This window comes from Fundulus heteroclitus, chromosome 9, assembly GCF_011125445.2.
Source record: "Fundulus heteroclitus isolate FHET01 chromosome 9, MU-UCD_Fhet_4.1, whole genome shotgun sequence".
Lineage (NCBI taxonomy): Eukaryota > Metazoa > Chordata > Actinopteri > Cyprinodontiformes > Fundulidae > Fundulus > Fundulus heteroclitus.
The window spans coordinates 35,905,847-35,920,745 of NC_046369.1; the positions used below are offsets into that span (position 1 = coordinate 35,905,847).

General features: G+C 39.5%; 1 protein-coding gene across 1 annotated transcript; it reads left to right on the plus strand.

Annotated features, from left to right (window-relative positions):
- The first annotated feature begins 527 nt into the window (after positions 1–527).
- Positions 528–11,956, plus strand: lrrc8db (leucine rich repeat containing 8 VRAC subunit Db). The gene is made up of 2 exons (XM_012882527.3): positions 528–2,246; positions 8,713–11,956. The coding sequence occupies exon 2, from the start codon at positions 8,715–8,717 to the stop codon at positions 11,268–11,270; it is 2,556 nt and encodes an 851-aa protein (XP_012737981.2). The 5' UTR covers positions 528–2,246; positions 8,713–8,714; the 3' UTR covers positions 11,271–11,956.
- The last annotated feature ends 2,943 nt before the right edge of the window (positions 11,957–14,899 follow it).

Consider the following 14,899-nt stretch of genomic DNA (forward strand, 5'->3'; position numbering starts at 1 on the left):
ATGAGATCATACTAAACTTTTTGTTCCATTTTACAAAACTTACCTTTTTTTTTTTTTTTTTTTACACGTCTTTTGAGGGACTCATTTTATGGCAGGGTAAAGCAAAGAAAATAGCATAAACAAGTCAGGACCTGGCTTTACTATTCTGTAAGGTGAAAATTGTCATATAAAATGCATTAAACATGGCAAGTTATACCGATGTCTTACGTGTTTTTTTTTTCTTGTTTTAAAAATATGTTGTTCTATAAAACTGTAAGAAAAATAATATACAGGCATATCTTGTTAAATTAAAATAATTTAAGATTTTATTTATTTAATGACTCAATTCAAATAGTACATTTATTAAAATGTCAGTCAATTAAAGAACATGTATACTGTTCAGTATATGCACTCAGTACTTGGTTGGGGCTCCTGTTAGATCAATCACTGCATCAATGCATAGAGGCGATCAGCCGATGGTTCTGCTGAGGTGTTCAGGAGGCCCAGAATGTTTTAATAGTCTTCAGCCCATCTGTGTTTTTGGTTCTGGTGTCTCATTTTCCTCTTAACGACACATAGGGGTTTAGCTTGGGACAGCAACCTTTGCAACTGTGAGCAGGTGCCAAGTACTGTTGAAAACTGAAATCCGTATCTCCATAAAGGCTGCCAGCAGGGAAGCATGAATTACTGTAAAACTTTCAGGTAAACAAATTCCGACTTTGGACTTGATATAACATAGTGGCCCAACAGTAGCAGATGATCACTCCAACATCCTTAATTACGGTGGAAACTACATGCTGGTCCTTGAGTAACCAAGATGATGTGCCTCGTTGCGCTAACTCTAGACTGTGGGACCTTAGGTGGACTTTAATTTTCAAGTCAAATGGCAAATAGAAAAAAAAGAGACCTGAAACCAAATAGAAACTGTCCAGTGAGTGGTGGCATGTCAATAGATAGCGCTAGAGTTAGCGCTAGAATAATGGCTGATGATGCAGGCAGGTAGGGATGAGCAGGGGACCAGAAGATGCAGGTACTGACAGACTTAGACTGAGTGACGAAGGCAGGAGCTGATCTGGTGCAGGCCGATGAACCGCCAGAACAGGCAGAGCAAGCAGCTGGAACTCAGAGAACAGGGCAGAACTGAGCAGCACACAGGCACTGGAAACTTATGTGAGCAAGGGCTGAACTCTAGCAGAAATTCCAAGTCCAAACTGAGCACACAGAAACTGGGCAAGTCAAGGCAGCAGTGCGCATGAGGCCAGACAAGATGTTCTGCCTGTGAGTGGATGACTGAGGCAGGTATAAGTAGGCATGTGGACAGGTGAGCAGAGTTGACTCTACTTAGAGCAGCGGGTGGATCTGATTGAGATAGTGGCGGCTGGCTGAGAGGTGACAGGCTGAAACTAGAAAAAGTCCAAAACAAAGAAAAACCTAAATTGTGACACCCCCATTTGTGAAGTGTCCTATAGGCTTTCCCTTTTTTTAAATGGAAATGCAAAAATTATTGAAGTGTTCATTCATTTAATAATGGTTATGTACACTGTTATTTTATGGAGTCATGGAGTCTGAAAAGTAAAAAAAAAAAACCCACCTGCACACTGAATATCTGTTCGTTTTTAAGGACGTGAAAGGCACAGAAGAAAAAAGTTGTTCGTTTAAAAAAATGAAAAATGACAAGAGCATATCATCATCTTAAGCAATACATTCTGGGTGGATAAAGAATTAATATGTATTTACTATATTATTGTAAATGGGTACGTTTCTTATGATCAGCGGAACCCATTGGGTTTTTATCTAATAAGTCAATATAAGCTGTGATCTCACTTGAAATTGAGCGTTTACAATTTGACGACGGTCCCTAACTTCAGCAGGCCATCTCTATCTGTACTGTCCATCGGAGTGTTTCCACAGCGCTGCGTGCTGTCGGGCTGCGGCTGAAAAAACCACCTTCCGTGCGCCACCATGTGAGGTTTGCGGTCCTGGCAGATCGCGCTGCGGGTCATCGGCGAGCTCGGAAGGGACGCATCGAGCCGGGTCCACCCCCAGCAGCTGGTGCTGCCGCTCCGGCTGTGTCAAAGGCAAAGGACCCGACCATCTGCGGCGGAGAGGGGGTAGCCTGCTAAGCCGCTTATACGGCACCGCACACGGGCCTGCTGGTGGAACCATGAGAAGAACGCAAGCCTTCGTGGGTTTTTTGGAAGAATGACAGGTAAAATGTTTCGGTCGGAACAGCTGGAGTCCAAATAACGGAATCAGGCACCCTGAAGGTGAGTACCTGCAGTGTCTCACTTTACCAAGGTCTGTTAATGAATCTGTGGTGGTGTGGCCCAGTACTACTTGCAGAGAGATACGGGGCTATTTATTACTCAGGGTAGGCTTAAAATACATTTAAATCAGATGCATTATATGAGCAGGTTGCTTTTATAATAGGAACCCAAACCGTGGAGCAGCGCGTCAGGGTCAGCTCCTCCTCTTGTTCTGCATCCATGGATGCGCCTGAGTAATGGAACCGGTCTCAGCCTGCTCCGCTGCTGCTGTGATAAATAGTGAACTTGATGCTTTCAGTGCAAACAGCACAAATCAGATCTTGTGGTGTGTTTAGTTCTAATCAGCGCTTTGCATTTAAACCACTCTGGAACACTTCAACCTGCAGTCAGCATCTTAAATCTTCGCTTTGCATCCACTGATGGGTTTGTTGGGGGACATGGGTGCAAACTGAGGATTTACAGTTCCAGTCACAGGTCCACATGCAGTGTTGATGGCACAGCCGGCCCAAGCCACAATGGAACTGAGCTACTGCTTCTGAGCCTGGGCCAGAAGGGGGCCCACCAAGATCACTTATGTTCTAACACATAATAATTGACAAGACTTCAAACTTTAAGAGCATTTGAACTTGTTTAGGGTTCCTTGTACTAATAAATGTACCAGCTGTAGTCAAACAGGTATAAATATTAATATTGTTCTACATATGGCAACAGTAACAAATATTTGGTTAATTCAGTTAAAATATTACCATGTTCCATGTAAGGCAAGGCACGTTTATTTATAAAGCACGTTTCAGTAAGAAAACGATTCAAAGTGCATGCACATACATTCAGCTAAATTAGCCCCTCCTTTCTGGAGGATACATGGCTATCAGCCTAAAGAAGTAGGTCATAAAAATAACCTCACATCTGGAATTTCTTTACTGCTCTTTATTCAATAAACAGTGTGAGTTAAATAGGTTGTGGATCAAGCCAAAAACATATTGTGATTACATTGCTTTAACTGTTAGATTAGAGTATTAAATGTAGGGGATTTGAATCCATAACATGTTGTTAAGCTTGGACAGTTTTAAAGAGATATTAGAGCTTCTGTTTGGGGCCAGGTGAGTGTTGGGGGGGAAGGGGGGGGGGGGGGGGGGTTAGCTCCAAGAGGGGCCCCAGCGCAAATTCTGCTTAAAATCCCATACTGTCTGACTCTGTATAGTGTGCATGAACATCATACGAATTTATAAGCTTCTAATACATTATTTTACCTATTAAAGTTTACATTTATTGTGCACTGAAGCACTGTTTAAATTGCCATCTTGTCAAAATTATATTTATTGGTTCAATTATATACATACACCACCACATATAAGAGATTAGCTTTTTCTAGCTATCAAAAAGCTTTTAGCATAATTCTGGTCAAAGGTTTCAAATGAACAAGAGATAAGCTCATTTAAATTGTTTGATTCCAGGCGCTTCAACATTTTAAACAAAGTGTTAATAGGCTTGAGGTTCAGGGTTTAGGGAGGCCATTCAGGAAGCTTAATGTAAGCCTTCGAAAGCCCTCTTTAGTACATTTGGGATCATTACCCTGTTAGAACACCCAACTGTGTATAAGTTTTAAACATCTGAATCAAAGTGTCACTCTCAGGTGAAATAAACATGTTCAGGAAAAAATCCAGGAACCACCAAAACTCAAGCTGTTGTCTACAGTAGAGGCAGGTTAACATCAACATGGATTGTTTGTGGGGATCACAAGGAGATGTTGTTTGATCAAAAATTAAGTGTGAAGCACTGTTGAAATTTCCTGCTTCCCACATGAAGAGCAAATGGTTAGGGAGAAAGGCTTCATGATCAGGAGCAATGACCACAATGAAAAAAAATGTTAGAGTTGTCAAACCTTCAGAAATTTTAAGAATTATCAAACGTGGTGGTATTATGCTGAGGGTCTGTTTTGCTGCCAGTGGGATCGATGTTTTGCACAACCTCCATACTCTTAACAGCTTACTCTGAGGTGAACTTGACAACCAGATGAAAGTGGATATAAGTTATTTTGTCTACATAGAGGAACAAGACAAGAATGCTGCACTTTGCCACTCCTCTTCGCCGTATTCATTGAACCTTTGGGTCAGTGGATTCAACAGAGGCCTGACATAACAGGAGTAATGACTTCAAATGGAGAGCAGAAATTAGCCCTGTTCGCAGATGATCTTTTAATAGCTTTAACACAACCTGTTCAAACACTCCCAAAACTGATGACTGGTGGAAGAATATGGCCAGTACTCTGGGTATGAGATTAATATAAATAAAATTCAGGTGTTGTCATTCAATTTTAGCCCAACAAAAGAACTGAAAAATAAATATAAATGGAAGTGGGGTAATGATTTTATGAAGTATTTGGGGATTAAACTGCACAAAGATAATTCTCAGATGTTTCAGGTTAATTATCAGCCACTAATGTCAAACATAAAATCTGATCTTCATAGATGGAATATAATTCCCTTTTTAAACTTGAGCTCTAGTATAGATTCTAATTTCCAACCCAACAAAAACAATGACAGATTTTAAAGACGGTCCCTTTAAAAAAAAAGGCCTTATATGTGCCTCCATTTCTCCACAAGGGGTCATTCAGAAGTCTTGAGGCTTTACAAAATGAGCGTGGTCTAGAAAAAGCTGACTTTTACAGATACCTTGAAGTCAGACATCATTTTAACCAAAATCTGAAACATGCCTTGAGTGGTTGCAGTGTTGGATTTTTAGAGGTCTTCCTATCATTAATGAAATCGGGACAATGTAAAAAGATTATCACACGGAAATGGCTTGTAGAATGGCTTGCTATAGTGCATGAAATGTATATAATGCAAAATATCTTATTTTCTTTCATGATACAAAAGATACATTTTATAGAATTTGGTCAAAGTGGTGTAAGTACGTAAAGCCTGTAAGGTCGGACTTCATGTGAAACCACATCTTCCCACCCACCCATTACTCTTATTGTAGAATACAGTAGGGTGTTCATACCAAGGTATCTGGTTGTCAAGTAAGCCTCTCTACTACTTTCTCTGTTTTCTGTTTCATTTATTTCTGTTTATTTTTTCTCAATTATGTTTTCAAGTTTTTCCATTTGTTGGAACAGACTGTTTTAAAATGTTAAGTCACTGGCAAAAGAAATTAAAAAAATCTATATTTTATCCAGGGGTGATGCTGAAAAACTAGTCCATGTGTCTGTTACTTCAAGGCTGGACTATTGTGATTCTTTACTATCAGGAAGTCCACAAAATGCAGGAAACGTCAGCTGAACCAAAATGCTACAGCAAGAGTTCTGATGAAAATACTCTCCTATTTTAGCTTCCCTTCATTGTCTTCCTGTTAAATCAGGAATAGAATTTAAAATTCTCCTTCTCACGTATACAAACCTTAATCAAGCTCCATCATATATCAAAGCTCTGATTACCCCGTATGTTCCTAACAGAGCACTTCGCTCTCAGACTGCAGGTCTGCTGGTGGTTCCTAGAGTCTCTAAAAGTAGAATGGGAGGCAGATCCTTTGGCTATCAGGCTCCTCTCCTGTGGAACCAACTCCCAGTTTTGGTCCGTGAGGCAGACACCCTGTCTACCTTTAAGACTAATCATAAAACTTTCCTTTTTGACAAAGCTTATAGTTAGAGTAACTTAGGTTACCCTGAGGTATCTCTGTAGTTATGCTGCTATAGGCTTTGGCTACTGGAGAACATCAGGGCCTATTTTTCTCACTCTGCTGAGTTCTCCTACTGTTCTCCAGTTTCCATTGTTTGTTATTTCAACTTTTAACTTTTTGTTCTCTGTAATTTTTCTCTTCATAGTAAGTACACCTGATCTGGTGTTCTGTTAGCCGTGAAATCCAGGGGAGGCAGATCATGCGCTATTACCAAATAACCTAGAAAGAACTCCTGCTCTGTCTTCTCTAACCCCCAGTCGGTCGAGGTAGATGACCGTTCACACTGAGCCTGGTTCTTCTGGAGGTTTTCTTCCCTCTTAAAGGGGAGTTTTCCTCTCCACTATCACTGCATGCATGCTCAGTATAAGGGATTGCTGCAAAGCCATGGACAATACAGACGACTGTCCACTCTGGCTCGACACTCTTTCAGGAGTGAATGCTGCTTGTCAAGACTCAACGCCATCCGCTAGGTTTCCTTAGATAGGTAACGTTTTGACCAATTTTTATGTTTTGACTTTGTAAAGTGCCTTGAGATGACGTGTTGTGAATGGGCACTTGTTACAACCCAACTTGTCTAGGGGGAAAGGGGAAGTAACATTTAGAGCCAACATGAAAAGGTTAGGTAAAAACAATTTATTGTTTAGTTGGCTGGAAATAATAAGTACACTTTCAAAGAGGACAGGAAGTGATCTAATAAAATAAATCCCAAAATGATTTAATGCCACAAGAAGTGAAGTGTTGATGCTGGAAATAGCAGCAACACTGAAATAAACCAAAAGCAAAACATCAAACTAGTGACACAACCAACATTGGTCAGGTTTAAACAGAGTGTCACGGCAAAACAGCAAACTAGTGACACAGCCTGCAATTGTCAGGTTAACAGAGTGTTACAGCAAAACCTAGCACACAACAAAAACCACCCAGCAGTGAGGCAAGCTGCTCTAAAACACAGCTGCCCTGTCTGTGTGGGAGAGCTGGGTTTAAATAAGGAGGGTTCTTCAAAGATTGGTGAGGCAATTAGGTGAGTGTCCAATCCAGAAGGAGGATGATGGTAGCAGGAAGTGACTGAACACAAAACAGGAAGGACTTCAGGAGGTCTGAAAACTCCCACATTGGCACCAGCTGGCAGGAAACTGGAGCTACACCTGCAAACATATTAAGAAAGAAAAACAAAACAGACAAGAAGGCCACTGGCCGTAACAGCGCTATATAAATAAAATTGATTTAAATTAAATTAACTGTTAGGTATGAAATGACCGGTGCAAGGAAACCAACCAGTTTAAATTAACTCTACCAACTCTTTAGTCAAAGAAATCCATTGACCAACCAACATTATGCCAGGAACTTGATGACAACAACAAAATAGTGTGGTTTCTCTGGAAACCACACTATTATATACATAAATGTCCACATACAGTGGACATTTATGTATATAACTGAGCTTGAATGCTTAATTTTGAGCCAGGGTAGATTAGAGGAAATTGTCATCAAATGCTAATGTGTGCATCCATTACTTTCTTTTAAAATCATTAACACTGCATTATGTGCTATCACTGCATTACTATAAGATCAAAATGAATGACATTCATTCCAATGACAATAGTAAGTAAACCTTGTAGTTGTAGAAAATACTTTGACCAAAATTGAATGACATAGAGAAAAAGAGATGGATGATTCAAATATCACAATAAAATGTAGTTTGTGGCACATACAAACACATGTCTGCCATGGGATGTCCAGATCCAAATGGGCTATCTTTAAATTCTCACATGGCTGTCGCTAAAAACCTTCACAAGGCTCTCCAGGCATTCTGAGAGTTATTAGGATGTGTGCTTTTCTTTCAGGATCACCTACAATGTTTAGCAACAGGCAGCATTTACTACAGGACTTTTAAACCTGATCCAAAGCCATCTTTATATATCAGTCATTAAACATGTATCTTTTTAAACTTTTGCAGTGAGGGATTTTAGTAGCCCAGTAAAATCTGAATCTATTATAATCTGAGTAATTCAGGCCATAATTAGCTTTGTGATCAAAAAGAAGGTTGGTCTTGTCTTTTATGTTCAAGAAACAAAATAGTTTTTGCTCATCTCATGTTTACCGCTGAGTCGCCATTCCATAGACAAGATCTTGGGGATAAACATGGTTGCCACAACATGTTATTAAGGGAGAAATATCTGCAAGCAGTTCAGTTGGTACTTGTGTCAAAACCTATCTGAGAAAACATACATATTCTGTAGTAGAAAACTACTGTTCAGTACTGTTCAGTACTGTTCAGTGTTAGAAGAAATCAATGCCTGGATGTGCCAAATTTTTCTTCAATTGAATAAAAACAAAACTGAAGTTATAATCTTTGGACCAATACAGGAGAGATCAAAGTTAGCACACAGCTTCAGCTGCTTCAGCTAGGAACCACTGATCAGGCCCGAAATCTGGGAGTAGTGATGGACTCAGACCTGAACCTGCAAAAGCATCTAAAGACAATTACAAGGTCGGCTTTCTATCACCTGAAGAACATGTCCAGGATTATTTTTGTTTCTATATTTTATTCCTACTTGCTTTTATTCTGTTTTATTTTTCCTATATTTTAATCATGTAAAGCACTTTGCATTGTCTCTGTACTGAATTGTGCTATACAAATAAATTTGCCTTGCCTTGCCTTGCCTTGCCTTACCTTGGCAAATTGATGTACAAAACAAAGGGAAATACCCAATTTCAATAATTCTGATGCATCATTTCTTGTTATTCAATTGCAGCTAAAATTTACTTGCACTGCTTCTTTTTTCAGGAATGTTCACCCTCACAGAAGTAGCATCTCTCAATGACATCCAGCCAACTTATAGGATTCTGAAACCATGGTGGGATGTCTTTATGGATTATCTTGGCATCGTCATGCTGATGTTGGCCATATTCTCTGGAACCATGCAGCTGACCAAGGACCAGGTCGTTTGTCTTCCCATCTTGGAGCAAACACAAGATGTGTCACAGGGCTTCTTGGAAACCCAAACCCCAGAGCCAGGGGATGGTTTCTGGAACAAGGAGAATGCAATTGGAGAGCAAGCTGCACCTCTAATGTCAAAACGGCCTCCTAACGGCATTTTCCCCTCAAATCCTTTTCCACAATCACCTGCATTCATACAGCCACAGCCTAAAGGTGTCAGAACCAAGCTGGATTTTCAGCAGTATGTTTTTGTCAATCAGATGTGCTACCATGTTGCCCTTCCTTGGTATTCTAAATATTTCCCTTACCTTGCTTTAATTCATACTATTGTATTAATGGTCAGCAGCAACTTCTGGTTCAAATACCCAAAGACAAGTTCAAAAGTGGAACATTTTGTTTCCATACTTGGAAAATGCTTTGAGTCACCTTGGACAACCAAAGCCCTTTCTGAGACCGCATGCGAGGACTCAGAGGAGAATAAGCAGAGGTTGGCTGGTGCCTCCACTCTCCTAAAGCATCTGTCCACAAGCAGCGAGGAGGGCAGTCCAAACCAGTCTGCCACAGTGGGAAACAAACCGGGAGTTGCCTTTTCTACCGAAAAGCTTGTGAGTGAAGTTCCTTCCATGACCATACTGGACAAGAAAGACGGCGAGCAGGCCAAGGCCCTGTTTGAGAAGGTCCGGAAATTCCGTGCGCACGTGGAAGACAGTGATTTGATATACAGACTCTATGCCATTCAGACTGTCATCAAAACTGTGAAATTTATTTTGATCCTGTGCTACACAATGACATTCGTGGCATCTATAGACTTTGACCATGTGTGCGAGCCAGAAATAAAGCATTTGACTGGATATTCCAAGTTTCACTGCACCCATAACATGGCTTTTATGTTGAAGAAACTCCTTGTCTGTTATATCGCGCTCATATGTGTTTATGGAGTGATCTGCATTTACACATTGTTCTGGCTTTTTCGTCGTCCTCTGAAGGAGTATTCCTTTGAAAAGGTCAGAGAGGAGAGCAGTTTCAGTGACATACCTGATGTTAAGAATGACTTTGCTTTCCTCCTCCACATGGTTGATCAGTATGACTTGTTGTATTCAAAGCGTTTTGGGGTTTTTCTGTCTGAGGTGAGTGAGAACAAACTTCGAGAGATCAGCCTTAATCATGAGTGGACCTTTGAGAAGTTACGGCAACATGTGACCCGCAATCCTCAAGACAAGTTGGAGCTTCATCTTTTCATGCTGTCCGGTTTGCCAGACGCCGTGTTTGAGCTTACAGACTTGGAAATCCTGAAATTAGAATTGATTCCAGAGGCCAAGATAACAGCTAAGATCTCACAAATGATCAATCTTCAGGAGTTGCACTTTTACCACTGTCCAGCCAAAGTTGAGCAGACTGCTTTTATTTTCCTCTGTGATCACCTCCGGTGCCTTCATGTCAAGTTCACGGATGTTGCTGAGATCCCTAGCTGGGTGTACTTGTTAAAGAATTTGCGGGAGTTATATTTGGTTGGTAACCTGAACTCTGAAAACAACAAACTGATTGGACTTGAGTCTCTGCGAGATCTCCGGCATTTGAAGATTTTGCATCTTAAAAGCAACCTGACAAAGATCCCCACAAACATCACGGACCTCTCGCCGCACCTGGTCAGGTTGGTTATTCACAATGATGGCACTAAGCTCTTAGTGCTAAATACTTTAAAGAAAATTATTAATCTCGCAGAGCTGGAGTTGCATAACTGTGAGCTGGAGCGCATACCCCATGCCATCTTCAGCTTGAACAACCTTCAGGAACTTGATCTAAAATCAAACAACATCCGTACTATCGAAGAGGTCATCAGCTTCCAGCACCTCAAAAGACTAACTTGTCTCAAACTGTGGTACAACAAAATCATCAGTATTCCATTGTCAATCAGTCATGTGAAAAACCTGGAGTCTCTCTATCTCTCACACAACAAGCTAGAATCTCTGCCCTCTCCGTTATTCACTCTGCTCAAGTTGAGGTACCTTGATCTTAGTCATAATTCAGTAGTGGTAATCCCACCAGAAGTGGGCTTCCTGCAAAACCTCCAACATTTTGCCATCACAGGCAACAAAGTCGAAGTAGTCCCAAAGCAGCTGTTTAAGTGCGTAAAGCTAAGGACATTATGTCTCGGCCACAACTGCATCACCTCAGTACCGGAAAAAATCGGCCACCTCTCACAACTCACACACTTGGAATTGAAGGGAAACTGCCTGGACCGTCTCCCGGTTCAGCTCGGTCATTGCAGCCTGCTTCGCAAGAGCTGTCTGGTCGTAGAGGACCATCTGTTTGACTCCCTTCCTATTGAAGTCAAAGAAAGCATAAATCAGGAAGCTAGTGTTTCCTTTGCAAATGGGTGTAAGTGTTTAATGGAAGGGCGGTAGCCTACTGGCTTTTTATGCGGTTTTGCTTAGTTGTTGTTTCCAGCACACACAATAAATTTTAGTGCACACTGCAGATTAGCATAGCCCAAAGCCTTTACATGTGGTGTCCTGGAGAAAATGTAGTGGATGTCCTGATAGTATTGTGGCCTGTCTCCTGTTTGGATACATCATTTTATTTTTCTGTTTGGATCATGTGAAAACACATTGGGAGTTGAAACACTGTTATTTCCAAATCTTCTGCATGACTAAATATATTTAGTGAATCTAGGAAACCTTATAACAAGACACAACTTCCAAACCATATCATTGAGATTTCATTTGGATTCTTTGGGTAGTTATCCTAGTTTCCCTGCTGCTTGCCTTTTTTTTGGCATCCAATGTCAAAATGTACTGATGCTCTAAATTTCAGTGAATGCCACATTTTGTTCTGTAAAATTAATTTACCTTGAGGTTTTCCTCTGACTTGCTAACAATAGCTATGTGGTTAACATACCTCAAGTTTCTGAATTACATTTCTAAAGAAATATTAACTGTCTTCCCAAAATGCCATAATTATTTCTTCTGGTATCTTGATAATTTAACAGACCTCTCCACTGTTCTTATATGTAAATTCACTTTTGGACTAAACTCAGTAAACAGTCAGCCAGGGGGGCATTATTGATAGTAGTGTTGATTTTGAGTAAGGGTTAGGGTTAAAAAATAAAACATTTTCTGGTCATTTTCGTGAAGAAACTTTTGATATTACATTACTTGTAACTGCTTGTTTCAAAAGTAATGTGAGTTAAAACTCAAACTTTATATGTGGTTCAAGAGAACACGATTAGCCATACTACTAGCCTTCCTTTTAGACTGTCAGCGAGGTATCTCCAACCAGATATTCTTACAGCACCTTGCAAATGTATTCATACTCCTTTAGCCTTTTTCACACAATAACCACAAACTTTCAATGTATTTTGTTTGGGATTGTAAGGGGTAGACCGTCAAGGAGTAGTGGATCATTGTGAAGCGAAAGAAAAATAATGCATGGTTTTTAAAATGTTTTATTCATTAAAATCTGAAAAGTGTTGCATGCATTTGTATCTAGCCCCTTTAATCCTTTACCCCAGAGCCTTCAAAATAGTAGTAAATAAAGTTCACCTGTGTAAAATAAAAAGACCAATGAACACATAAAAGCAAGGGTGGAAAACACAAAACAATATTCCATGCATTGAACATTTCATTGTTCAAAGCATGGGATGGTTACCCACTGGTTTCCATTTTAGAAATGGAAAAAATTAGGGCAACAGCAAACCTATCAAGTTGACCTAAACTGAAAGGTTGGGCCATTAATCAGGATAGCAGAAATGAGGGCCACAACAACTGGAGGAGCTGCAGAGATTCTCAACTCAGGTGGAATAATCTGTTGACAGGACATGTAGCAGGAGTGGACCTCAGAAGTTTGGCTTCAGCAGCGCAGCATTGGTAAATTCATAAAAAAATAAATGAAGTCCCTTTTGCAGTTTACCACAAAAACATTAAAAGTAGTGAGTTGTATTTAAGTGAAAAAAGTTCAAGGGTATACATACTTTTGCGAGGTAATGTAACAATCATGAAAGTTCACTTCCATGAAAATACCCATCAACTGCAAACTTGATGGTGGTTTACAAACAACATTCACAAGAACCAAGATATCTGACATTGGCTAAACTTTTGCATTGGCATCCAGCTACAGATGTCTGATAATATTGTCTACTGCAAGTAAGTTATTAACGGCTCATAACCTGCTAACAGAACCTTAGTTTGGCAAATTTAACTCTCCCTTTGTTGAATGAGCTTTTACTCATGGAGCACAAGAAAACAATACCTTCCACTATACGTTTTGTTTTTGACATGAAATCTGTTTTGCCATTACTGTCTGTCATGATATTAGTTTAATTATAATAATAATAATTTATGTCTCCAGCTACAAGGAAATGTTTTATTAGTTGTACCTTTGATTTTTTTTCAAGTTATTTTCAATGTCAACAAATGGTTTTGCTGTCTTTTTGAGTATATTGTATAATGTGCAAATTTATCTGCTGCACTTTGCCTGGTTTTGAAACTTGCCACACGAATAAACAGGATCCTATTCTCTACACTTGTCATTATTGAAAGGCTATAAATACAACAGAGCCTCTAATTAAAAACTTAAGTTATTTTCAGTCCGAATTTATGTTTTGTCTTCTGGTTTTAAATCTTAAACTTATAACATCAAATTAAAATGCTTCTGTATTACCAAATTATTCAGAATGGAACTATTAAAATGTGGTCCTTTCTTATCTTGTGTGCTAGAGACAGTGGTAAGAAACGGAGGAAGTTTGTGAATAACACAAACTGCTAAAAATCAATTAAACATTCATTTTGTTTAAAGAGCTATTCTTTTAACATATGTTTTGGCTTCAGAATTTGAATAGGTTTATTTTTTGTTTTAGCTGCTCTAGACCTTGTTTGCATTGCTGCTTTTCTTCAGACAAAGAACTGACATAAAGATCCCATAATTGCAAAACAAGCTCCATTTTTTCTTGTCTCTGACGCTGAAACTCACGGTAACACTGGAATAAAACTCCCCCCCCCCCCCCCCTTACCCTTGAAATCTCCACACCAACATGAACTTAATAAAAAAGATTCCAACACGAATGCAGCCACACAATATTATGAAAGACGAAAAACCTAAACAAATATCTTAGGTTGTGCTGCCCTCGAGTGGAAATTTGATGCTAGTGCAAGTGGGATTTAACCCACTGATACGGACATGCAGTTTTACCTAAGTTACTCAAATCCTACTGTTTTTTAAAATAAATTACGCAAGAACAGCTTCATTAAACTAATACAACATATTCCACACTAAAGTCTACTTAAACTACATAATGATTCCTACCCCTGAACAGAATTACTCATAAGAGCAGATAATGAGAGCTAACAGACCAGGTGTGGCCACCAATCAGGGGCTACTTTTGTTGCATCAGGTGTGCTTGAGATGGAACAAACCAAATACCTAGACTGTCGATGGTAAAAAGGTAATTCTAACATTCAAGACAGAAGATGAGCACATCACTATGGAACCTGTAATATGTTTGTCAAAATAGCCCAGGGAAATAGAGAAAGTGCTTTGGCCCATGATATGACGTGGAAAGAGGGAATATTGATTAAACTAAGGAAAATGGTAGTTGGTGGAAGAATATATCCCTGGTTGAAAAACATGTTAATTGCCAGAGTAATATTGGTAAGAGTTAGAAAGGCTCTTACAGGAAAACATGGCATCAAAACTCGGACACCACAAAGTGCTATTATAAGTCCTTTTATTTTCAATTATGATAAATTATGCATTTAAAGAAATGGTCAACCAGCCATTTGAACATTTCATGAAATGAAATTATCTCTGTTTGCAGATAATGGGGCTAACTGGAAGCATGCATAGAATGTTACATTTATTGTTAAGGTACAGAATGCATTTTCTAAGACTGAGCAGTGGTTTTAGAAATGGAGTGTCAAGTTCTCGTTTGATAAAATAAAAGTGATGTTATTTTCAGAGAAAACTAATCAAGACGGAAAACTGATATCATAACCAGGAGCACGAGAGAGTGACACAACGAGGCTATGGTTGGAGGAAA

Coding starts and splice junctions, on each gene's coding strand:
- lrrc8db (XM_012882527.3), top strand. CDS start 8,715: ATGTTCACCCTCACAGAAGTAGCATCTCTCAATGACATCCAGCCAACT.